Genomic DNA, 26,308 nt, shown 5'->3' with positions numbered 1-26,308 from the left:
TATTAAAAGAAATGAAGCTCAAGTTATTGTTTCCAGTGCAAATCAGTGACTACAAGCGGTTTGCATCCAGATGCATTGATTAGTACATTCTTCACAGTCAAAAAATAACATTCATTCCTTTTTCTTTGCATCTTCTTGTAAAGCCATGGAAAAGTTTCTCTCAGGGTCACAAATCCCACAAACGTATTCTTTTCATGACCAGAATTTAATCTCAAACCATCAGGAATCTTTAGAAGAAGTGGTTCTGCCAGCGGATGAATACGAGACGGAGCAACCTTCAAGGAAACAAATGGGGCCAGAGTCTTTGAAAGCCAGTCAGCAGCCATCAAAAACACCGAGGTTGCCAGATCTTGTGTGAGAAATAAGCAAATAGATTTTCCAATCAATTGCAATCATTCATAGATCGCCAACAAAAAAAAAGGGGGAATGAGAAAATAACTGAAAGAAAAAGACTGAAAGTTCACTGAGTGAAGGAAGGAAAGAGTATTCAAACCGAAATAAGTGAGAAAGATTCCAGCTCAACTCACGATTAGGTAGCCTTCACAGGAGTTAACTTAAGTACAGCAGATGTTTGCAGGGTTAACTTATATACCAGTTATAAGCCAAGTAAGTGTTAACAAAGCTTAAAATAAATGTAGTACAGTACGAAAAACAGTGGAGAGGAAGTACAGAGCATCAAAATGTAGTTGTCTTCATGTCAAACAGACACTGCCTACAAGAGGGAAATTTGTTCTCAAACTCAACTGTGAACTCTGCTGACAACCGACAACTGTTGTGCACACAGGACAGTTATATCCTCTTCGCGTTTCCTCTCAGTCTAGAAGACAGAACATCAAACATGACCCACGGTGCTCTCCTCTTTAAACGCACCGACTGACGTGCCTCGATCCGGCAGCTGCGGCTCAGAGGAGGAGGCCAAATCTCCCGTTTGAAGATTTAACAGCCAAAACATAATCAGCAACAATCAATTTCAATAAGTCGTCCATTACGGTATAAATGAGCCTCGTTATGACAACGGGGGTTCATTTAATGGGTATAGATTTATTTTAATTTGAGTTATTGTGAGTCATTTTATGTCAAAGGATTGATATCCGTCTGATGAGCTGGAAAAGTCATAAAAACAGCTAAATTGCCCAAAACAATCATAACGGTTCAGGCGGATTTTTTTTTTTTTTTTTTTTGCCATTAGACTGTACGTCAGTGTTGGTCTTAAAGCTGACGCCTACAGCAGTCTCACACTTGGCAGCGGTGAAATCATCAACACCAGACATTAAAATAACCTTGAAAGGCACCGTTCTCGGTGAGCGTGGCTTTTCCAGTCTGTCACGCTCGAATATTTCACTTCACCTGGCGAAGCCCGAGCCGGTCGGTATTCCAAACATATGGCAGAAAGTGCTGTCTTACAAGTTGGCGATATTTTCACTCTGAAGCAAACGTCCTAATAAAAATCTCACTTTCTAACATGAGATGTATTTTACAGGCTTTTACAGAATGAAGTGATCATGGAAATTGAAGATTAGAGTCCTCCATTCTGGCCGTAAAGCAGAATTAACAGGCTCTGGCCCTGGACGTGAACAGTATAACGGGGGGCGGGGGAAAGCTTGGGGAAGCTGGAGAAGTTATCACCGGGCCGGTTGTGGAAGGACACCTAGATTATATCATCACCTCTTAGTCATGACAGGTTATATTACAGGTAGTTTAAAACACCAAGGTCAGAGGATGACTGTATGAAAGAGAGCCCGGGCGACGGCTGGATCTCTGTTATAGGTTGATAGTTAAAACTCACTTCACACAAGGTGCTGCAGATCAGGTTGTAAATTCGTGTTTAGTGCAGAATCGCGTTAACTTTTTAGCTGTTTTACTCTTGTTTATTTGCTCTGTTGGTCTGACAAACAAAAACACAAACAGATGAACATCTGCCTCCTAATTTGCCCCTTCGATATGTGTCCATCTTCACCGATTCCTTTATTTATTCTGTGCACCTGTTTAGTAATACGGGCTTCCTGTTCGGTTCTGTATCTTTTGCCAGCGACTGTCATCTGCCAGTAATGAAAATAAATGTGGCGTGCTTAAATTGAACCGGAGACGGGTATTCTTGAGCCACTCGCGCGTGCGGGCCAGCGTTGCACCTGTCCCTTCCAATACGCATTTGTGATTGCACTCAGACATCGTTAATGTTTTGAGGAATGCGAGTCAGGATGTGACGTAAAGCAACTGTTGTATTGAGAGCCCAAAATGCTTGAATCACTCAGAGCGGACATTAAACAGCCCTGCCAGCTCCCTGGTACAGACTGTGCACAACGTCCGACTGGCAGCCGGAGAGTGTTTTACGGGGGAGGCTGCGCTGGGGCCGTTACTCTCCTGAAGATGGAGCAGACACTGTATCTCAGTGTTGTGTTTCCTGCATGACACATAGCTGCAGGGTACAATGTTAGCTTGTTTTGATCACACTCATTAGCACACGCAGGCACAACTGCCATGTTTATGTAACCCTTGATTGATCAAATAAGATCAGGAGCAGTTTCGTATGTGAAGCCGCCTGAACTATTAATAGAAGTCATGGGATTTTTTTACAGATATCTATGCTGAGCTCTGCAGTTTCAGGTATTTATTAGTTTATTTCTTGGTTTAAGCAGGTACTCTTATAGAACTATTTGTCCAGTCTCTAGTTCAAATGTATTGTACCACATTTATCAACATATTTCAGTTTAGTTGCTACATTATCTGGTAAATGTAGATATATGGTCAGATTGTGTCCGCTATTTGTTTTACATTCAGTTTGTATGAGAGGTTCTATAGAAAGAAAGTGTGACAGATAAAATATGAGTTTCTACATGCAACTCTGGCAGTATGAGCACATGAGCAATATATGGGTGGTGGCCACGGCGCCCCCGCCAATATGGAATATTGATGAAGTTTCTACGCATGTGACTGGAATAAAACCAGAAGTAGACAAACATCAGAGAGTGAAGAAAAAGAATAATTCACAAACTTCAAAAATCCCCACATAAATCCAAGAAAAGACAAGAGACTGTCTCAAGTACACTTTTCTCAGGCAAACCAAACAGATTCTTTCTAGCTGTGAGAGCATGTGGTACATACCCACCAATATCCTGTTTTTGCTACTGTTTATGTGAATATCTACCCTAGGTATTAATTCGGACTGTGTTTTATCCTTTTCATCGAACAAATGCATCCGATGTCCATTTGAATGAGTGCATCTACACAATCTAATCAAATGTGATTTCCAAGAAAAAACCTTTAATACGATCAGAAATGTGTGGATTTTAATCGTATGTTTACACGGTTTCTCACTGGACTGGGTAACAGCTGGTCCCAGAACTATTTGGACACTAACTCAAGACTTCATCAGGGCGAATAGGGTTCACCAATGGTGAAAAACATTCAAAGGCATCGCGAACAGAACTGCCAGAATAGATCAGTTTACAGCTTAAAAACCCAGGACAGAAGGGGAAAAGCAGCTTGCATTGGAATGACAGGAAGAAGAAGAAAAAGATCTGATCCGAGGCATCTGTAAAACATATGAAGGTGGTCTGACGGCACAGGTATGCATGGTTCCTAATGCCACCGTGTCATTATATTATCACTGGTTATTGATGATCTGAAATAAGACAGAAGCAGCCGGATGAATTCTCAAGTGTATCTGAATAAATCGTCCGCTAACATTTAGGTTGGGGCGTGAATGAAAGCATAGCCGTGAGTTTTTCAAGGCAAAGCAGTGATACATAATGCGATTTCAGAGTATTGATCCAATCGAGAGAGAAAAGTGAGGCAGTGAAGGCACTGTGAGTCTTTTCTGCATGTAAACAACAGAAGATCCTTTCTATAGCGATATCTACAGGGTCCCTACCTCAGGCATAACCCGACATGAATGCCATCAAATTTAAGCTTTGAGTTAAGCTCAGCTGTAAATAATGTGTCTTACAGTCCAAATATTTGTGGGCTCGGCTGTTTATCATAGGATTTGTCTTCTGTAACCCCTTTGGATTGATGGAAAAGGTCTCTCTGCTGTAATCCACTGTAATTAAGAGGTGATTGAACTTAAAGAATCGACATAAATAACTGAAACTGAGAGTTTTGTAAAAGAAGATGTTACTGCAGAGCTGTTTTATTGGATTGTTTCAGACTGTTAATCTGTAACCTGAGTGCATACTTATGAAAAGGAGCAAGAACAATCCCTAATCTTAACTTGTACTGACAACATATATATATATATATATATATATATAACCATATATATCAACTTTCCCTAAAGTGGAAGGAGTCTTCCAGTTCCAGAATTAAATGACTATTTCCCATCCTTGATCTGTGGTCTCATGGATTAGACAGGAAATATGACGAATGGATATAGGACTTCAGAGTAGTAAATTCAAACGCTGTGGCCTTGGGTTGACATTACATTCCCTATGCTTGTAATGAGCCCCCAAACTGCTCCTTTGGCCCTTCGGTATGCAGCTGAAGAGAGCCAGGCCTCGTGATTGTCACACCTCCAGCTGTCCTCCAGCTCTCTTGTCTTTTATTTGACATCCCAGCCGTGATTAAGACAAAAGCCTTCAGAGATCCTTGGGCCATAAGGTCTCAGTGTGTATGGACGAGCTCTGCATCTAATTACTTTAATTAATTAAATTCATGATTTTCCCTAAATTGAACCCATTCATCACCGGCGCAAAGCTGTGACCATTAATGATTTAAAGACACCTATAAAGGAATTATTGAGGACAAGAGGTGCTCGGCCCCATCCTCTTCTTTACTGCATTGATAATTGCTTTGGGCAGTTATTTACAAAGAGAAGCGATGCATTATACTCCTGTTGTGCCCACAACCCGTGATGAAGACCTTTCCTGGAGCTGGAGGAGTAAATAAAGTGCCAGGGGTGACCCTGCATCTCGACGCTTGTGGTGCGAATGTGTCCTCCTCTGCGGTCCACGCAACGAGTCGCCGTCTTATCTGGGGTTGGACACAAGACTCCGGGCCCTTGTTCTCTAATCCTCTGGTTCCTTAAGCCTGAGCTCTGTACCTCCCGTTGACAGTCAGCTGTGTAATCCTTCAGAGATCTCTGTGCCTGTGCTGTAAGCAAAGCACTGGTTCCCTTGGAACGCCTCCCTGTGCCACTGTACGCCTGCTGAAATTTTCCTTTGGACTTTGAACGCTCTAAAAACGTCACTGTGCCTTTGTTTTCACTGATTTCCACCTGGATGGCAACACGTGCTTCTAAAGTACTGAGGGGAGGCTGAGTTTAGGCATATATAAGAACAATTAAATGCATTGTGACTGGGTTTGTAATGAACTATAAAATAGGGATGCACCGGTACCGACTATCCTAATATACTCGTACTCGTTAAGGTTAACCATGAACCGATGCCAATTTACTGCATGAAGACCTCGATCAGAGGGTGGCTTGTCATTTTTGTTGTGTTTTTTTTTTAGGGCTGGGCGAGTTAACTCGTTATTATTTTGTTAACTCGTTAATTATTTAACGCCGATAAATATTTTATCGCGCATTAACGCAGGTTTTATTTTCTTCTTATAATTTTTTTGGGGGCTATTGTGCCTTTAATGGATAGGAAAGTTCAGAGAGACAGGAAGCAGGGGGCGGAGAGAGGGAACGACACGCAGCACAGGGCCCTCCAATACGGGACTCGAACCGGCTGCAGCGAGGACTATAGCTGCTTATACATGGGGCGCCTGCACAACCCACTACGCCACAAACCACCCGTTTTATTAAATTTTTATTATTGTAAAAGTCTGTTGCTGTCTGCTGCGGAACCGGAAAAGAAACTTTTACTCTGACATTTTCATTTTAAATTTCTTCCAGACGGCGGAGTCGACAGAACCAAAGTCATCTGTACACACTGCCAAGTTGAATTCTGTCAGAACCACTCTCGTCAAAATGAGACGAGAACAGAGATGAATTTCAGAAGCTTATTCTGAATGCATACAATTTATGTTTGGCGGTATGGCTCTGTTCGGAGGAAGTTCCCGACTTTTCCATGAGCTCCATGGAAGCCAAGACAGGGAACAGCAGCATCCTCAGGTGGAGTGCCTTCCATTTGCTGTAAAGGCAACAAACCCCCTAGAACAGAGCAAGCAACAATGAACAACAGTATGACATTGTTTGGCAATGAGAAGTCGGTGGAGCAGGGGAGGTGGTGGGTGCAAGCAGAGAGCAAAAAAAAAAAAGCAGTGACAGCAAACCAAGTTTAAATGAAGTGCCCCAAATGCCAGCATCCAATAGCGAGCATCAGCTGATTACCCATTGAGCGCAGCTGGCCATAAGGGTTGGGTCGGCGTCAGCCAATAGGCAAAGGGCGCGTTGACTACGTGGTCTGCCAGAACTAACGCGATGCTCCATTTCTGTCAGAACCACTCTCGTCAAAATGAGACGAGAACAGAGATGAATTTCAGAAGCTTATTCTGAATGCATACAATTTATGTTTGGCGGTATGGCTCTGTTCGGAGGAAGTTCCCGACTTTTCCATGAGCTCCATGGAAGCCAAGACAGGGAACAGCAGCATCCTCAGGTGGAGTGCCTTCCATTTGCTGTAAAGGCAACAAACCCCCCAAACAGACCATACTGAAATGCAGCCAGCCAATTGATAAGTTGGAACCAGGGTATCCCCCCCCCCAACGATTTATTAGCTACCAACGTGTGACACCATTATGATTAGTAGTAGTAATATTACAAAATAATTATTAAACCGCGACTAAGCTTGACGTTAAAAAGGTGGAACTGCCGTAGGCTCACATTAACAGACTGAAATGTGATGCGAGTATTTAATTGGGGCAAGCATTGAACTCAACCACTTAGGTACACCATAAAAATATATTCGGTCTCCACAGCAGCGACAGCGCTTTGCGGCAGGGCAAAGCAGAGCAAGATCCAAGCAAGCAGAGCAAGATCCAAGCAAGCAGAGCAACATCTGATCCAAGACAGCAAAACGAGAGCCAAGCAAGCAGAACAAGATCCAAGCAAAGCACCATCCAAGCAAAGCAGAGCAAGATCCGATCCAAGAACAGCAAAACGAGATCCAAGCAAAGCAGAGCAACGTCCAAGCCAAGCAGAGCAACATCAAAGCCAAGCAGAGCAACATCCAAGCAAAGCAGAGCCTTAACACACTTCACCTGACCACCTAGGAAGTTAAAGTCACCGTGAGCTTGCATATTTTTCTATCCACACAATTAAATGCCATAAAGCATAACACAAATGACCTCTGTCATTGCTGTTCGTGCCATCAATTCCGGGAGCGGTTTTAATGATTTGACTTCATCCCAAATTTATTTTCGATCTTAATCAGCATCTTTCATGCAAAGTTAAGCCCTACCAGTGGCTCTTGTTTTATTTACCAGAGGCACAGCTGCACAAATTTTTTTTTTTTTTTTTTTTTTTTTTTAAAATACCAGTAGGCAGCTATTCTAGTGGAAAAACCTTTCAATGACCCATTGAAAACTACCTTCCCAACGCACAAACTCCAGCTAGCTGAACATCAGCTTATAGCAGGTTTAAGTAAAAATATACTGAAAATCTAGCTGTGGCAAGATGACACGTAGCATGGCAACTTGCATCAACAGGGCATCACAATGGCTTTAGTAAGCAGAGAAACAGGATGCCATTTATTTCAAACTTCCAAGAAGACCGGCAGCCTCCAAAATGACAAAATGAGAAGAGGCAAGTGCTTCCTAACACGAGCACATCACATGCATAAGTCGTATACAAATTCCCAGAAAGCAACACTCAGAATTTGCAAGCAAGAAACTAAAGGGAAGAAAGAAAAGCCTCCAGTGTTTCCTGCAACATGTTCTCAGAGGTTCATCCTGCACCAGTACTTACTGGACAGATTGCTCTTTTATCAGTTCACAGCTGAAATCTGCTTTTACAGGCTACTTCTCACAGAAGGAAAAAGGACAACGCTCCTCCTGAAGGGATAAAGGCTCGTGTATACTTCGCAGCAGTGTGTTGCAGTGAGCTTGTCGCAGACACGACGCAGTTATTTTTGATTTATGCCTTGAAGCGCTGTCTACGCTATGTTAATCCCACGCCACAACGCAAGAGGGACAATCACGAACAAGCTAGGATTGTGGGTGTTACGGTTACGGAGGTCATTCAACAACAATGCGACTGGACGAATGCGCACTTTGATTGAGATGCAGCTGATTGATCTAGAAATAGAAGAAATATTGCTACTACTGGAGCTGGCAGAGAGGGAAAGAATCGTCACGGTTAGCGTCAGCCGGTTAGCAAACCGGAAATACGCATAGTGTAGAGCGGATGTAGAGTTGACCAATCAGAGGCCTCCTTCTCTCCTCCCTGCGGCGATGTTTGCGGTGAGTTACAATTTTGAGGAGGTGCACCAGAGTGTCTGCGTAGTGTCTGAGTAGGGGGGGGGCATGTCTGTGTTAACTGCGACACACACGCAGACGACCTGGTTTCCGAGTATAAATCAGGCTTAGTTGTGGCATCAACCGTGGGGACGATGGTTGAAATGTTTTGATGTCATGCAAATTAGCATGCCATTTGCTGCGCAAGAGCCAATCACAATCAGGCTGGTGTTACACGAAGTGGCCGGACGCTTGTCCACAAAGCATCACAAACATATGCTGTAGAACTGCTACAGATGTCAGATCCTTTAAATCATCGAGTGCATCACTGATCTCAAGTGCCATCTTGTGTTTATGCTCAAGCCTTTAAACACAAAAACTGTTGGACGCATTGTGCTTGAAATTGTCCCCTAAATGGCCCCAAAGAAACGAGTGAGGACGGCAGGGATTGTTTGGACGGGAAGCGCAAAGCCGTTGGCCAGTACGTATGATTCTCTTAGTATATGAGCATCGCAGCTCACACAGCGGTGCTCAGGAGAGCAGTATGTATCCTTATGATATGGTGTTATTTGTAGCTTAGGGGACTGCTTTATAGAGCATAAGACTAGCTATCTTATTGTCAGTTATAGTGCGTTAAATAAAGGATTCCTGTTAGAGGCAACAGTTGTGTTTTACTGGACAAGTCTCTTTAAATCGCTCTATATGAGCGTCTGTAGAGACCTCCACTGTTTAAAATTTTATAATTCCCAGAGCTCATTTACCAGTTGAATAAATATTCAAAGGTAGTTCAGTCAGCCAAGTACACTTAGGCTCCATTTATATGTCTATGGTGAAACTGAAGACAAATTTCCACCTTGTGGACAATAAAGTATTCGTATTCGTATTGTTTAACGATTGCCTAGCTAATCAGCCTCTTACTGCTGCTTTTGTTAAGCAAAAAATGCAGCTAAGTAGTGAAGTGTCACTGTAGGTCTCTGGAGGTTGTTATACGACGAAGTGCATTCCTATAGCAAACAGGGTAGCATCCTGACGTTCTTCTCTTCAGGATCAAAACCTTTCAGGGCCTATCAACGATGAGCCGAATTAATACAAGCAGAACATACATGAGCAATAATAATCACAGTGGATCTACATGATGAGATCAATTCGACCACAGCCACAGTTGGGCTTCATTCACAAAATGCTTTTGTATCCATCCATTCTTCATCCATTGAGCATGGGATTCAGTTCATGACACCGTGGTCATTTCAGCGCAGACAGCTCTGACTTTAGCATTCTCCATGCACAGAATTGATTCTCCCTCTACTGAGTTCACAGTGAAACCCTGAAAACTTGTCAATGAATCTCTGATTTTATTATAAAAGCACTCACTTCACTTTACCTGGCAGCTTGCATTCAATACAGTGGGAACAAATAAAAATAGACTTGCTTGCTGGTGGATAAACGAGCAATGCTGTAGCTAGCACTGAGAGGAGGAACTAGTCCAAACAATGTTTCCGACATTGACCGAGGAAAGGCAATAGTTGTTAATCCGCTGACTCACATCACCTCCCACTGTATCCACAGGCACAAGCACTCCGCACCCCGACACGACAGGTGACGCCGCACCCATCAGACTGTAATGCAGACAATGCCGATCAACAGCGTGTAGCGCCAGAGGCGCGCGCTCCACCTTAGAGCATCACCGCGAGGATCCACGGACCAATAGTCACGCAAATCATGTGAATCGGTGTAAAATAAGCCGCGTGTCTAACCGCGGCAAGCCCTGCCACGTACAGGAGCCCGCCGCGGCCTACCTTGACTCTGACTGCCGCACGCTGTGACAGCTCGCCCGGTGTCGCGTCTTGGCTCGGCTGAATGTCCTCCACGCGTCCATCTCAGCCGAATCTCAGCCGAATCTCAGCCGAATCTCAGCCGAATCTCAGCCGAATCTCAGCCGAATCTCAGCCGAATCTCAGCCGAATCTCCGACTCCGCCGGCAGCGGGGATCCATGCCGGACGACAGGGTAAGCAGCACAATAAAAATACTAGCATCGGCGCGTATGCTAATCGGAGCTACGTCTTGTAAGCAGAAGCAAAACTTTTTGCCCCTACGCGGGGAGCTGCTGTGGAAGGCTGCAAGCAGAGAGCAAAAAAAAAAGCAGTGACAGCAAACCAAGTTTAAATGAAGTGCCCCAAATGCCAGCATCCAATAGCGAGCATCAGCTGATTACCCATTGAGCGCAGCTGGCCATAAGGGTTGGGTCGGCGTCAGCCAATAGGCAAAGGGCGCGTTGACTACGTGGTCTGCCAGAACTAACGCGATGCTCCATTTGTCTTCTCAGCGTAGTAGTTCCAGTCTAAAATATCACTTAAAGGCAAAACACACAACTGATACCAGCCAGTCATTCAAGGAAATTTTTGGATTTTGCGTACAAATGCAATTAATCGTGATTAATCAGGGAAATCACGTGATTAATTAGATTAAAAATTTTAATCGTTGCGCAGCCCTAGTTTTTTTAGATTGCCGGCTCGGGGAGATGTCGAGAAGTCAGGAACAGTGTGGTTAGGCTAGTGAGACCGAAACCTGTCTTCCAATTCATTGCATTTTTTTTTGTGGTAGAAGTATCGGCATCGGTACTCGGTATCGGCAAGTACTCAGATCCAAGTATCGGTATTGTATCGGTTTGAAAAGAAGTGGTATTGCTGCATCCCTACTATAAAATAATGACTGTGATGAACTATAAAGCTCTTTTTACCTGCTTTCAATTCCACCATGTGTCATTTTTAACTGAGCACATGTACTCTTTTGGATTTTCTTTGTTCCTTGTCAGTTTGCCATTGAACTTAGTTTAGTCAAGCCATCTTACAGTTTTTCTAATTTATTATTCCTTTTGTTCCCAGCTTAGTGCTTCCATTTGTGCCCTTTTAATATTTATCTAGGTGTTTTGCACGTACCTTTTTCCTCCTGCGTTGTTGAAATGCTGACAGATCACACTGCCATAGAGGCTTATGTTGAATCTGCTTGATTTTATTTTCCTTTTAATCTATATGAGTACGTTTGGAGCCGATGCCAGTCTTTTGATGTAGTTGTTTTAGGGGGTTTTTCCACCGTGAGACTCAAGAAAGAGTGACTATATGATTAAATGATTGCAGCAGCTACTGAGGGAGAGCCGTGCCACAAAACATGATCTTGTCAGACCACTGTAAATATGGCCCCGGGTGATCTGACAGATACATCTGACATGTGTCAAATCCTTTTGCTGGTATTTTTTTCTAAATTTTAACAGACAGTCTGAGACAGATTGCTGTTCACCTTTCATATTTTAACAAAATGTCTTTTCCTCTGCACAGCGAGGCTTTGCTTGGTGGGCAGAGCTCACTCCCCCACCTTGACCCCAGTTACCACTTGACTACTAAAGCTCCCACTTACAGCCCTGACAGTGTTTCATTGATGCTTCCTAATGACAGCCTGCCTCTCACTCCTTTTACTGGAGGCCAGTTTCACTCAGTCTTCTTTAAAATGCCAAGAACTGCCTTTGCAGTTTACCTCGCAGTCTGCAACCAGAGTCTTAAGTGTTTTGAAGTGACTGTAGATTTAGATTTAGAGCATTGCAGTTTTCCGGCCAATCACCGAACTTTACAAAGCCCGACCTGCCGATTCTGATTTTATTTTTTGTAACTGACACTGTCAGGTGTTTTAACAATCATACCTGATTTAAAACACAACTTAATTTCTGAAAGGGGACATTTTTGTCGGACATGGGATCCGTTTCTGTAATCTGCCATTGCAGAAAAACTAAAAAGCTATAAAAACTGATGGTGTAGCTCATTAATGACATATCCCAGACCTAATAATCCCCCATAGAATATTTCACTATGCACTGCATGCATTGAAAATACAGAAGTTTTTGTGTGTGTGTTTTAACAGAAATTGATGTTTACCTCATATACACTGGTATTTAAATGGTTAATTTTTTGAAAATAATTGAAAACTTGGTGGTTATGATCAAAACTGAAGTGGAAGAAAAGATTTATGAAAAAAAAAGTGGAAAGAAATATTAACATATGGTATTTTGGGGATAATTTTAGAAGGGGACAAAAATGTCCCTTTTCAGAAATTAAGGAGTTTTTTTTTTTTTTTTAAATCAGGCATAACAAAAAAATAAAAAAATCCCTGAAATTCAATGTTGTTGCTAATCATTGACATATCCCAGACCATAATTATCCCCACTCAATAATTCCATTTTGCATTCCATATTTTGAAAATACTGGCACCTAAAGGCTTAAAATTTGGGCTAAAAAGTTCAAATTGGCATCTAAAGGGTTACATTTTAGAAAATAATTGAAAACGTGGTGGTTATGATCAGAACTGAAGTGGAATAAAAGATTTATGAAAAAAAGGTGGACAAAAATATTAATATATGATGCTTTTAGGTCGTTTTAAAAGGGGACAAAAATGTCCCTTTTCAGAAATTAAGGAGTCTTTTTTCTACACAATGAAAAATTGCATTGTATATGATGTGTGTTTGAAATTAAAAAAAATAGTCAAAAATGCACAACTTGACCAAATATGATGAGTATCACCATTTCCAGTGTGAAATTAGAGGAGAAAGTACACCCCAAGTGGACAAAAATGTCCCCTATCAGGGATTAGGGTTAAGGTCAGTCTGAAAGCACACACCTTCAATGTCCTAATCTAATTTTATTGAAAAACATTGAACAATACCTGTGAGAACAATACAAACTTGTTTTAACTGCACACAAGGAAGTGCTCTCAAATAGAAATGAAAAGTTTAGAGCATTGCTGTCCAAACTACTAAATTAACTAAACTAAACTAATAGAAATCAGTTCCTTTAGTCTTTCATTCTTCACATTTTCTGCCTCTCTCACGGCAGAGATAAAGAGACAGTGGCTGATTTTCAGTCCTTCGCAGAGGCAGGTTAGATCGGTGGAAAAGATCGGTTTCACGTGCAAGTATCGGTGTCGGAAGTATCGGCGCATCCCTAATTTAGAGACAAATTATCTCACATTTTGTGTTCATTTCAAAACCGAAGAGTCCAGGTCACCTTTTCCTGTCTCTTAGCATCCAAGTTTATTGCTTGCCTCCACATTGCCGGTCATAACTCACTTGCGATTAGACCGCAGCTCCCAGCATGCCTCGGAGCACCCTGGGCCCCCCCTGGAGGAGCTGGAGGAAGTTAAGGATGTCTGAGCCGCTCGGCTGACTGTGTAGAGGCGAGATAATGAATGGATGGAAATGTGTTCATTTGGATCAGACATTTTCAGCAGGCAGGTACCTGAAAGCTCTGGCTGGTATGAACACCAATTTGTGGAAAACTGCCCGTGGGCTTCAAGCCTGATTCAGACATTAGTTTACTCGAGTTATTTTTTTTTCAAACATGCATCACTCATCAGCATTTCTGAGCCTAGAGGTCCACGATAGCTTATTTGAGGAGATAAATATGTAAATTACAGCGCATCAAACTTCACATCACAATACAGTAAGCCTGGTGTTTTTAAAAACATGGTCAGCCACTTCCCTGGTGGCACTTTGCGATGTACTTTTCTCCCATATTAATATTTATCATTCTTGTGCTTTCTCTCTATTACTGGCATACATGTACTTGTCGGCTAAAATGCCACTAGTTGTTCATTCTGCTGCTCACCGAAGAGTACAAGGTCTTTCTTCTCTGGGTTTTTGAGGCTCTGCCTTTTGAATAAACCTGAATTACCGATGTAGCTAAGGCTTGTTCAAATTTTGGCTGCATATCTGATTTGGGGCTTTTTCGTTTCTGGGGTTAAGAAAGAATTTGAAAGGTTTGGAAAGTCCCCATATGGAGGGTTGTGGGGGCTGAAATGAAGAGCTACATGAGGCTCAATGGTAGCTGCTAAATTTCACAATCCTGGTTTGTGAAAAATTATAAGATAAAGATGTGAATGGGTTACCAAATATCTTTGGATGACCGCGAATACGTCTGGAAGTATTAACGGGAATCCCTACACCAGGTGTGGGTACATCCTATAGACTGAGACGGCACATAAATCAAAGCTCAGAGCAAACTGTCACAGTTCTACTCATCTCCTGGTACTTTTCCACTTTGCCACGCCTACCTGTTCAGCCCACTCAGCTCACCTGTGCATCAATAATCTTCCACTCTCCAAGCAAACCAGTATATAAGCCTCCCCAGTTCATTCACTCCTTGTCGGATCGTCTTTCCTGTGCCTATGCGAGACCTTCCAGCCTTCTTCCATGGTTTGATCACCTGTTGCCAACCGTGCCTGAGCAAATAAGTAGTAAGTAAGCTTTATTTATACAGCGCCCTTCACAGACCAGGGTCACAAAGCGCTTTACAGTACAACAGAAACAATACACAGTTAGGAAGTACATACAAGTACAAAAGGCAACTCAGTGACAATCATAGCAGCCCCAAGACAATTAAGCAAAAACCTGAACAAATAAAAAGGTTTTAAGTTGCCTTTTGAAGGCGTCAACAGACTCCATCGAACGCAGAGAGAGCGGAAGATCGGTCCAAAGCCTGGGAGCAACAGCCTGGAAGGATCGGTCTCCTCTGGTCCGGAAAAGAGTGCGTGGCACCATCAGAAGATTCTGATCCACAGACCTCAGAACCCGAGCTGGGGTGTAAGGCTGGATCAGATCACTGATGTAAGGTGGAGCCTGACCATGCAATGCTCGGAAAGTTAAAACCCAAATTTTAAAATTGATCCTAGAGGAAACTGGCAGCCAACGAAGAGCTTTACGAACAGGGGTTGTGCACTAACTGCAGGCGAGACGGCTCCTTCTTGTTCAGACATGAAAACAAACTATTACAATAGTCTAAACGCAAAGACACAAATGCATGAATGCTCAGCTCCAAATCAGTATTGCATTGTGGGCTCGTCTCAGCATTTTTGGAGCTTCTGTGATTTTGACTGCTGGCTTTCCTTCTTCGGCCAGTTTCCTGTGATGTTTTCTGCCTGCTTGGATCGTTCACCTGGTTTGGACTTGTTTCTCTTCAATCAGAACTGTTGTCAGCAATAAATCATATTGAGAACTGACCAAGCTTGACCGTGTGCTGCAACACCTCCCGTTCAGAGGTGGGTAGTAACGAGTTACATTTACTTGAGTAAGTTTTTGAAAAAAATGTACTTCTAGGAGTAGTTTTAAATCACTATACTTTTTACTTTTACTTGAGTAGATTTGTGCAGCAGAAACTGTCCTCTTACTCCGCTACATTGGGCTACAATGAGCTGGTTACTTTTCTTCTTACCTCTTTGGTATTTTACGCCTCTTTTTTTTTTATCCCCCCGCGTACGCCTCATTTTAATGTTTTATTCTGACAGAGAGAGAGACTTCCGCCAAAGGCTCTACCACCTGACTGTGTTTCACCAATCAAACGTAGCCGTGCAGTCTCGTCACATGACCACACTCAATCTCAGCGGCAGGACCGGTTAGCTTTACAGTTTACAGTCGTAGCAAACAAACTAAGAAACAGATGAAAAATGACAGAATCAACGGTGGGAAATGAAGACACAGACGAGGCCTCATACTGAAAGCATGTTTACCTTACAAAGAGTGCGAAACAGCAGCTACATTATGTGTCTTCTGTGTCAACCAAAACAAACGGACATTTCAGCAGAAACTCAACATCTAACTTGAGGAAACATGTATCCAGAGGTTAGTTTCCGAAACTAAACATTTCCTAAGTCTCTTTTATTTTTTATTGAAGTTCTTGAATTTACCTGGATTATTTTAATTTGAGCTATTTTGTAATTAATTCATTTTAATTTATTGTATCAATTAGATGAACTCTAATTTGCCTAAAGATGATTATTTAGTATTTTTGTCTGTCTGATTGAATGCTTGTGTTAACAAATAAATCAGACGTTACTCAACAGTTACTCAGTACTTGAGTAGTTTTTTTCACCAAGCACTTTTTTACTTATTATTTGGATGACTACTTTTTACTTTTACTTGAGTCATATTATTCTGAAGTAAAAGTACTTTTACTTGAGTACAATTTTTGGCTACTCTACCCACCTCTGCTCCCATCACACAAACTGAGAGACTACCCTGAATACAAGAAGTCGTTTCCTTCTTCCTTACCTTTGGACGTGAGACTTGCACATTTACAAATCTTTGACTCACACATCATAGGTCCTAAATCTTAGAAATCATCTAAACCAGCTTTGGTAAACTGATGAAATATCTTCAGCATGAAAACACAAACTGTTAAAGCATAGCTTATCATTATGGAGGTCACTCTCTTTTTAGTTTTTTTTTCTCCACATCCACCTACTAAGTAGAATGGCCTCGGGATGTTGTTGTCACTCATTTGCATTTGCTTGCATTTTGAGCACGAGGTTCAAAACCTTAGAGGAAATCTTTACCGTGAGGTCATCCAGGAGTGATTTTAAAACAGACGGATAAAAGGAATACCTACAGTGATAAATGCTAATGTGATGTCAACAGAATATGACCGGCCAAGTCTGTAGAACAGCTATATATATGTATAACACGTTTATTTGCTCTGGGTTAGATCATTAATGGGCTGCCTGGTTCCACTAATTTCATCCAGACTGAAATATCCATTATCTATGATGTTAAAGTGACTGTCTTCATGTTTGATCCAAACATTTAGGAATGTCGGAGAACACATTAAAAGGACTTTGGCAATTACTTAATTATACCACTGACTTTGGTGATCCTTTGACTCATCTAGCACCACAAATCTGTGAAATATCTCTTAATCCAAGATTTGCACATTTAGACATTAATAAGGGTCAATCCTAATTAGGTGAGTGATCCCCCTTTATAAGTGCAACAAATACTGCTTTCATTCTGCTGTGGGAGTAGCATAGCCACTGGGACTGGGACTTAACCTATGGACACAACCATAGAAGAGAAGAAACAGTCCATATTTACCATGTTTAGCTCTGATCCCCTCCCCAGCACTCTACAGCCAAGTCCCTGTAATTATTATGCACAGCATTCAGCCGGGTGCTCTGCCACTGACTTGCTAATGATATTAGCAACTATCCACAGGTTATACTGAACTGCTTTCTGAGTGCAGCACATTTGCATCTTTTGCTGTGTCCTAAATGGCATTCTTCCATATTTTCACATGCTATAGTTAGCCAGTGAACATTCAAAAGTAGCCATCTTGCCGACATAGCAGAGGGAAAGGGACCAACAATGCATTTTTAGATAACAGGAAAAGACTACATCAGCACTGATGGAGATGCAAAAGCTAGCTAGCTTACAGCTGCACTTTTTTTTATCTTTTTTTTTTAATCAGGAATCAGTTTAGTTACTTATGTCATGGCTCTATTTGGTGTTTATGTTTACTGTGAGAGACAGAATGAGTGGTCAGACTGGAAAAACCCTGCGTTATGCCTGCTGTGGATACAAGAGAGGCAGAGCGTCATGAACACTCCAGACATTACAGAAGGCCGAGTGTGGGCTGGGTGTGCACAGCCCTTACGTCTTATCCCAGTTAAGGGGAAGGTTGTAACAATGGAACTTGTTGTATGTCACATATTTGGAGTACTCAAACCCCGTCAGCTCTGTTGGACCAAAGCTGAGCCCTTTTCAGCCGATTCATCGGGTTAAATCACCATCGGGTTGGGCAGTGAGTTATAGCACTCTGGTTGGCTGCTCAGTGTAGTGAGTGAACTCTGTAGTAAGTTAATGCGACTTTAACTGTGTTTTATTTTTCGGCGCCTAAAGCTTGAATGCATAGCAAAAGAATATATGCACAAAACAATCCATGTGGTATGTTAGTTTCAACAGAAACGCAGGTTTTGAAGTCTAAACACGTTAAAACGGCCTGTAAGTGAGCTAGAACCATGTTGAATAATGAAAACCAAACTAATATTGACCTGACTTTATACAAACTTTGTTTTGTTTACATTTTGTTTTTACCTAACTGAATCATTTATAGACTCCTGCTCCATTCTGCATGCCAGTGCTGGGTCGTCTTGCGCACATATATGCAGCACATCGGAGTCTGGAGCTTTTCTCTCCCCTGACGCCGCCCACACGAGGAGGAAGTCTAACCATTACTGCTTGTTCTTGGCATTGGTTCATTGTTTTATAGTCCTTGCACAGATAAGTGAGGTAGACTAAGACTGAAGAATAAAAAACTAAGACCAGTTCACTAAGTTTGGATCTAAACAAGCAACACTTTCAGTGGTCCACTGAGAACTCACCACCAGACAGGCGATAATCAATAAGAATGAGCAGTTGTTGATTCTATAGGCTACTAAGCTACAGGAAGAACAATGTTATTGTGTTGTATGCCCCCGTTCATTCCCGTTATATGAATATTTGCAGAAATACGGAACTACAAGCCAAATTCACCTATTCACACACACTCAGACAGCACTTTATAATCTGTCGTATTACAGGTTAAACAGAGCATTTTCTCTAACGCATACATTCACACATCGATGGACGCATTAGAGGTAATGCAGTGGACAAAAAAAAGACACTTAACTCACTTAATCAAGGTTACAGTGGTGACAGATGTAAGGAAGTCTGCCACAGGGGCAATATTTGTGAGCTCAGAACGTAGAATTAAAACATCTGATCCACTTTTCTTAGGCTTGGAATTACCAAAGGGCATTACTGTCTCTTTCCGCCTCACCTCATTTGCTGCAGATTTAAGCACCTATGCAGGTACACCGCTGTCAGCCTTTTATCTCCCACTATCTAGGAAGACAGACAAATGCAGCAGCACGGAGAAAATGTGTTCCATTGTAACCACCATCCCCGGTCAGCCAATTTTTTGGCATCTGTAGCAGCATGGAAAATGAAATTCCTCACATTTCATTTGAGAGCTCATGAGGAACACTTTCTCATTTAAGACAAGTCACCAAATGCAATCTTTAGAAATGAAGCTGCTTCCTTTTAAACCCCTGAGTCAGGTTACTGATCAGATACGTCTCAGCCAGTTTTTTACTGATTTTTGCACATGCTTGAACCACATGAGGTTGACATCATGCGTTTGCTGCGAGGGTTCAAACGCGACGGCAGCACAACAAAGCAGGTCCGTTTTTGGGAGAGTCAGGCATCTTTTTTTTTGCATCTCGATCATCTGAAAGGCTGGAAACACGTATGAAAAGTTGAACAAAGCCGGAATCCGCCGATCGACCGACCTTAGAAGAAAGGTAGAAGACATCCTGTTGCAAGGTTAAAAGTCAAATGAAATTAAGTAAGAAGTCAATCCGACCCAGACAGTTTTTTATATATATATGATACAGCTTCATCTTAATTGTTTTCTATTCTTCTTCCTTTGTTATAGCTCACACAGATTGGCCAGCAGGCCCACTTTAATCATGTCAAAAAAGCTAGTTAGAATCTCTAATGAGACTGATTTAAATGAGATTTGTCTCTGTACACATAACTAATGCTAACGATGGTGAGAGTCACCCATTCATACCAGTGCACTACAGGAAAAGTGTAAGGAGTGAGTCTTATCTATCACCGTTAGATGACACGTCATGCCATTACCATTCACATATATCCAAGGAGAATTACCCTTGCTCAAATACGGAGCAACTCAGTCTTATTGTTATTTAGCCAATAATCCGACCCTTTCAGTGCCATGTGACCCCACTGAGTGACCAGAAGGCTGACACAGGGGCTGCAGCCATTTTCCCAAACCCTGCTCAAGGTGGGACTGCCGTGCTTCCGTTGGGCATCTGTGTCTCGTTTGTACGTACAGATGTGGATAAGGGGTTAAAGTTGGTGCAACAGAGGTATCAAAGTCAGTCGATTTCACAACACCAGCATTGAGCTGTCTATGTTTAGTCTGTATAAACAAAGGGGAAGAGCAGCGGCTGTGCACTTTGTGAAAAGAGCTTCATTCTCAGGTTATAATGGAAGAGTTTCTGGAGAAAGGTCCTGGCCTGTTTTTATCATTAGTAGTCTTCTTCTTAATATCATTACTAGAATTATCACTCGTCCTAACTCGTGTGTGCTGTCTAATTCTGAACCATTACAACAAAAGCAAGCCTGAATACAGTGATGTTAAAACGTGAAGTCTTAAGAGGCTCGTGACAGTACGTGTTTAAGAAGGAGTTTAGCAGAGCTATTTCATGTGGAAGATTGGGAAAGAAATAAAACTGATCACCTGCTCCTTAGTTTTTATCTTTACGGTGAACACGACCCCGCTGCTTATTTGCCTCCTTTCAATTTTTCACCCTTTTATCCTCTAATTCTCCTATTTTACATTTTATTTGCCTTGACAAACATTTCCAAGGGGACGGGATGCTTTCAGGAATCAAAACAAAAGGCTTGAAGATGTCTGTTGTGGCCATTTATGTTTGTAAATCATAAGTTCTATCAATTTAGTTAGAATATACTCGAGTTAGTTTGGAATCAAAATCTGTAATTAATTTTTATATTTGAAATTGTTTAGATTATTTTGGTAACTTTTAGACCCTCCCATTAATTAGAGAGATAAAGAACACACCAGGGGTGTGTTGGAAGGGCTTTTTGTTAGTCAAATGTCTGGTGTGAAGACGGGAGGTTTTGGTAAAAGGATTTTTTGACTTAAATGTCATGGCCTTTCTTAGAAAATGTAGTTTGGAAACTTAGAAGGCCGCGACAATGTCCGTGTTCATTGTCTAAATATCTCCCGGCAGGAAAAGAGATGAAGTCAAAGAGAACAAAGTGATGAGACAAAGTAATGGATCTATAGGTAGGCTCACCTAAGGGGGACATCTCTGGCACCCCTGCCAGGTACGGCCCGTCGAGAAACTTGGGTTCATTATCATTGATGTCCTGCACCTTAACCACAAACTCAGACCTGGGCTCCACGGGTAAGTTGGTGAGTCGGTCGACGGCCTGAGCTTGGAGGGTGTAGTAGGCCTGGGCCTCGCGATCCAGGCGCTTTGTGGCGTGGATGTCTCCGGTGTTCTCGTCAATGGTGAAGATGGAGGTGGCGCCCTCGCCAGATAACACATACTTCACCTTTCCGTCCCCTTTGTCCACATCTGAGTGCAGCTGTTAAAAGAAAAGAAAACAGAAAGCGGCCGTATTAAACACTTAATAATCCGTTGGAGCAAAACATCTTTAATATTTCAGTGGTGATACTTGGCTTAATAAAAGATGACTTGAGGGCTTCTGTCTCACAGTATTGCTGCACCAGCAATGATTAAAATATGATTATACCAGAAAGGTTGCTACTACACTTTACCTATTCAGAGATAACAAGCTTAAATTCATTGATTGAACTGGACTACAATTTAAACCGTGTTGCGTTTTACTCCATTTCACGTCGTTTGCATAATCTAACACATTTCAAACTATCAAATGCAATCAAAAGCTAAAACGCATTGTAAATGATTTAACATTCATGTAAAATTTCACTGCTAATACGCACAAAGAAGAACAGCAAATAGATGGTGTTTATTGGACAAACATTCAAATCAGATCAAAAGATCAAAACAGGCATTTATGCATAATTTATTTTTTCACAACACCCATCATGATTTGCATTTTGCCACAAATAATAGAATGAAATGCAACCACTTGCTGTAATGGCAGCATTACTAATATAATGGTCATTATAAATTGAATTAGTGATATTCCATTAAACCCTCTTACAATGACGGGCTCATCTGGATGGAAGAACACTACAAAGTGTATCTGAATCAATACAGCAGCAACAATACACCAAACTGAGTCGTTTTTTTTTTTTTTTTTCACAATTTCCACTGAGATATTCATCACTGCTGCAGAGATAAAGGTTTCCTTGGGGAAACGTTTGTACACTCTTTTAAAAGATTTATTCAACGTGCAACATAAAGCAGAGCTTGGAAGCGTTCAGCTCCAGCAGAAAACCTTCCATCAGGTGAGGCTTTGTCAAAATGTCAGCTCGGAGACTGAAACCACCAGTAAAAGCACGCAACAGTTCCTTCTTATTGCCATTAAAAGTGCAGCTTTTAAGGGTTTAACGCTCTGCTTTTAAGCGGCATGTTCTCAGGTTGGTTTGTTAAAATACTCTCCAGTTAGAATTAATAAAATTGGCATCTCTAAATTTCAAGTAAGTAATTACGAATGAGTTCAGAAATAAGAAATTACCATTCAGAGTACTTTAATTGTAAGTTGAAAAACAACAAAATGATCCTTTGACACGAATGATGGAAATTCTTTGCAGGATCTGCTTACAGAACATTTGGAATTACGATGAAATTAGTATTCATATTAGTTTCTGCCACTTTAGACCTTGAGCAACATTCATAGGCTGAGACACAAGTTTTTAATTATTTTTTTCCAGGAAAGGACTTCAATCCTCTCTAGAAGTTTCAGATCAGATCCGAATTTCTTCCTGGCCGATCGGTCGATCCTTTTTCTTTTGAATCATTCTGATAAATCATTCGGGTCGTCATCCTCTTGAAAGATACGACAACTTTCTTAATCCTTAACTGTAACTGTCTTGGTCATCGTCCCACAGCATGATAAAGCCTCCACCATGTTTTACTGTAAGTACGGGCTTCATTTTATCACCAAGAAAAACAAACAAATGAATGAAACATTATTCCAGACATTTTTGTTGCTTTCCTGGCTTCCTCCTTGACCTTTGAAGGCCTGCTCGGTCCATTGAACAGTGTATTATACAGCCTGAAACCACACCAGATCGCTCCGGATCAGCCCGAAGCTTTTTGCATGACTTGTGTGTTTCTTTTCCATCAGCGACGACCTCCACAGAATTCTATTGACTTTCCTCTCAGTGCCACATCCTGAAACTTTCTTTTTTTTACAGTTTTGTTGCGATGATGCCTCTCGATCTTTGGCCATTGTATCTTTGTGCCTGGTAGCCTTTGGATCTGTTTTCTCATTTTTTTTTTAATAATATCTGATCCTCACCACAGTGAAAATGAAACAATAAATGATTTCATGCTGTTAAAAAAAATCATTAATTAAAGAAGACCATGGCTGAGTCAGTCAGGGCCTCATTTAAATCTGTATTTTGGAAGCCTATTTGCGGTTATTTTTGAATAACTTTAACTTATTTCTTATATTCTGATTGATTTCCGAAAATGATTAATTTGCATTTATTTCTTCCGAGCGGTGCCAGTAAAGAATCTCTCTGGCACAGCAGGACGGTGCTATATCTACAACAAACCATGTTTATCTCAAGGTGCGCAGGCTTCCATTTCAAAAGTTGAACCTTTGTTTCTTGCAGTGACAAGAGTACATACAATTATTAATAGGACTTGTTCTGATGTAGCGCTGACAGAGGAACCGTACACGGGTTCAAGAGCTTGACATTTCTGCAATGAATCTTTGTAGTTACCACAACAATGTTCTGCTGAAGACAGAGATTAAATCTCAGAGGAGCAAGTCAAGATTTTAAAAACGACCTTAAGACCCGATCCAGCAAGAAAAGGCCTTGAATAATTCTGAAGAAAGGAATTAAAATTATCACGACAAGTAACCAACCTTGAATAATCCCATTTGAAGTCTGAGTAGTGTTGACGGCCGATGACAATATATCTGAGGGGAAGGCCGCTGTTGGTATTGAAAGATGGGCGAACAGACCGTTTTTAGCTGTCAGCACTTAGCAGAGCGCACATTTCTGCCTTTACTTCCTCACATCAAACAGCAGTGTTGAAGGGGCACGATTTTCTTGATTCTTGACATTCAGTGTTAAAACTTTATAGAATAAAGCTTCAATTGAGGCTCTAACATCTGCGCTTCAGAAATCTACACATTTCAAATCTTCTTGTTGTCTCCCGATCGATAATACGAAGAAGGATCAGCCTAAATGAATGCATCTGCCGAAGCAAACACGGCTCGACTGACTGCTCCACTCTGAGCTCTCTATTTCTGAGGCTGGTGCAACAGACTGGAGACAAAGGGCAGCATCAAGTTTACAATTCTGATGATTGCAAGGTACACATGACTCGAATCTGGCTAAAGATCATCAGTGGAAATGGGATCAATACGAACATGACCCTTTGCATGTTTTTCTATTCATGAATCCTTCATAAGAAACATGAATCCACTACAGGCTGCAGATGAAAACATTTATGCCCCGATTGAGACACTGTTAAGATTACGGAGCAGGACAACATTTCACACTCCTTCCCTTCAGCTGGGCCTTGAGATTTAGTTGTTTAAAAGGATAATAAATGGTTTAAATGCCCTTTCTGTGCACAGAACAGCTGTGTCACACCACTGGAAGCTTAATCACATCTTACTTTGGTTTGCACTGTTTCAAGCAATTCGACAAAAAAAAACAAGCTGCTATGTGCTCTGCTTCTGAGGGGAAATTTCTGATTATAGAAACGAGTGGATCAACATACTGAAAGAGTTTCTTTTCTGCGTGGACAGTGAATGTTAGCTGCATGAGTTAATTACACGAGTGGAATTTTTTGCTAGTTAAGAAAGTCTCAATGAGGTATCAAACATTTCCATTAAGCCGACTGTAGTATCAGCCATTAACATCTGTTTGCACCGTGCTCTCATATATTTTTCCACCTCACGATTCAATAATAAAACGATTATTGATGGGTCTTTAATTCATGTACCTTGATGCACTTCACTGAATAAGCATTCAGAAAAAAGCCATCTTTAAAAAAAAGATGTATCACGTATTCAGCTACATCTATAAGCAGATTCAGATCATGTTTCCCGGTTCTACCTGACGGCCACCACTTGGACTGGAATGCTCTAATCAGGCTCGTCTGTTTCCTTCAGAAACTCGATGTGACACTGCAGAGACGTGTAACCAATAACAACCAGTAAACAGCACCCTTTGTGTCTCAGAGTCAGTTCCCCCTGCACCCAGCCCCATGTAGCTGCTTTGCTTCTCGTGTATCTCAGTAAACCCATAACTCATAGCATAACAAGCCTGCCAGCACGCCTCGCTCTCGGACATGTGACATTTGGGTTCAGGAATTCTCCTCTCGCACAATGTGTGGCTGAGGTCAGCGGCTAACTATGACGAATGAAAGAAGACAGGGCAAAGGCTCGCTTCTCTTTCTTCTTCAGCTGTCTGATGCGCTGCCAGAACTTCTTTGATGCAGGGAGACTTTTAATATTCCTGCCACACCTAACCCGGAGCTTCGGAGCAGAAAAATATGCCGCTCGAGTTTACAGGAAGAATTATATTGAAGCAGTTAGATAATTGTCCCATTGTTGGGATTAGAGCGCTGGAACACTTTTTACGGCACTTTTCAATTAAAACACCGGCCTCTCTTGTTTTTTGCAGCCTCGACAAAAGCTTATCGAACCGCATTTTATTTATATCACAACGCACTCGAACAAGATTATTGTTGAAACTCTTCTTTCAATTCATCTGTAAATGTCAACATCTCATTATGGGATAAATTACAGTGTTATTTCAGATTCCAAGCCGACGCTGCAGGGGTGGAGAGTGATTAGGTCAATATTATTTTGTTGGTGCTGACAGAGTACATGTTGAACAGCGGATACAACAGCAAAGGTCTTTTATTAATGGAATGCATCAGCTCGCTGATGGATGTCACACTGAGGGCACAATGATTGCCTCGGCTGTGTCCTCAAGCCTCGGCGTGCATATGTGGCCTCTCTTATAGAGCTCGCCATGTTTACTCACCATCTCCCACTGTCAAAGTAAAGCCCAGGTAAACTGTCATTCCCGGAGAGAGTCAACATTTAATCTAGAGGAAGCCATCCGTGGCAGTTTGTTTCCAGTGAATGCCATGGACACGGAGGACAAAGGAGACGGGCCACAAAGCATGCAAGTCGGGGTCGTGGGGTCAAGCCCACTGTGTGGTCTTTTCAGGGAGCAGTTTGGCTTCATTTCAAACACAACAGAGGAGCTTCTGGCTCCACATCTCTAAATCTAATCTGAGCACAGCATAAAATATGTATAGCTAGCGAAAAAAAGGGCGAAAAAAATCGATTCATACATATCGCGATTTTTTTATGGGATGATTTTAAAAATCGATTTTTCTCCCCTGAATCGATTATATTACGTCATATCCGCGTCC

General features: G+C 41.7%; 1 protein-coding gene across 2 annotated transcripts in view; it reads right to left on the bottom strand.

Moving 5' to 3' along the window:
• cdh7a (cadherin 7a) overlaps positions 1-26,308 on the bottom strand; it is a 149,559-nt gene that overhangs the window by 73,901 nt on the left and 49,350 nt on the right. For both annotated transcript variants that reach the window (XM_075452379.1, XM_075452380.1), the window contains exon 3: positions 21,035-21,329. In XM_075452379.1, the coding sequence (XP_075308494.1) occupies positions 21,035-21,329 (295 nt within the window). The remainder of the gene's footprint in view (positions 1-21,034; positions 21,330-26,308) is intronic.

The sequence above is a fragment of the Odontesthes bonariensis genome, chromosome 20 (genome assembly GCF_027942865.1).
Source record: "Odontesthes bonariensis isolate fOdoBon6 chromosome 20, fOdoBon6.hap1, whole genome shotgun sequence".
NCBI classification, from domain to species: domain Eukaryota; kingdom Metazoa; phylum Chordata; class Actinopteri; order Atheriniformes; family Atherinopsidae; genus Odontesthes; species Odontesthes bonariensis.
This window is presented reverse-complemented; position numbering and strand designations above follow the sequence as displayed.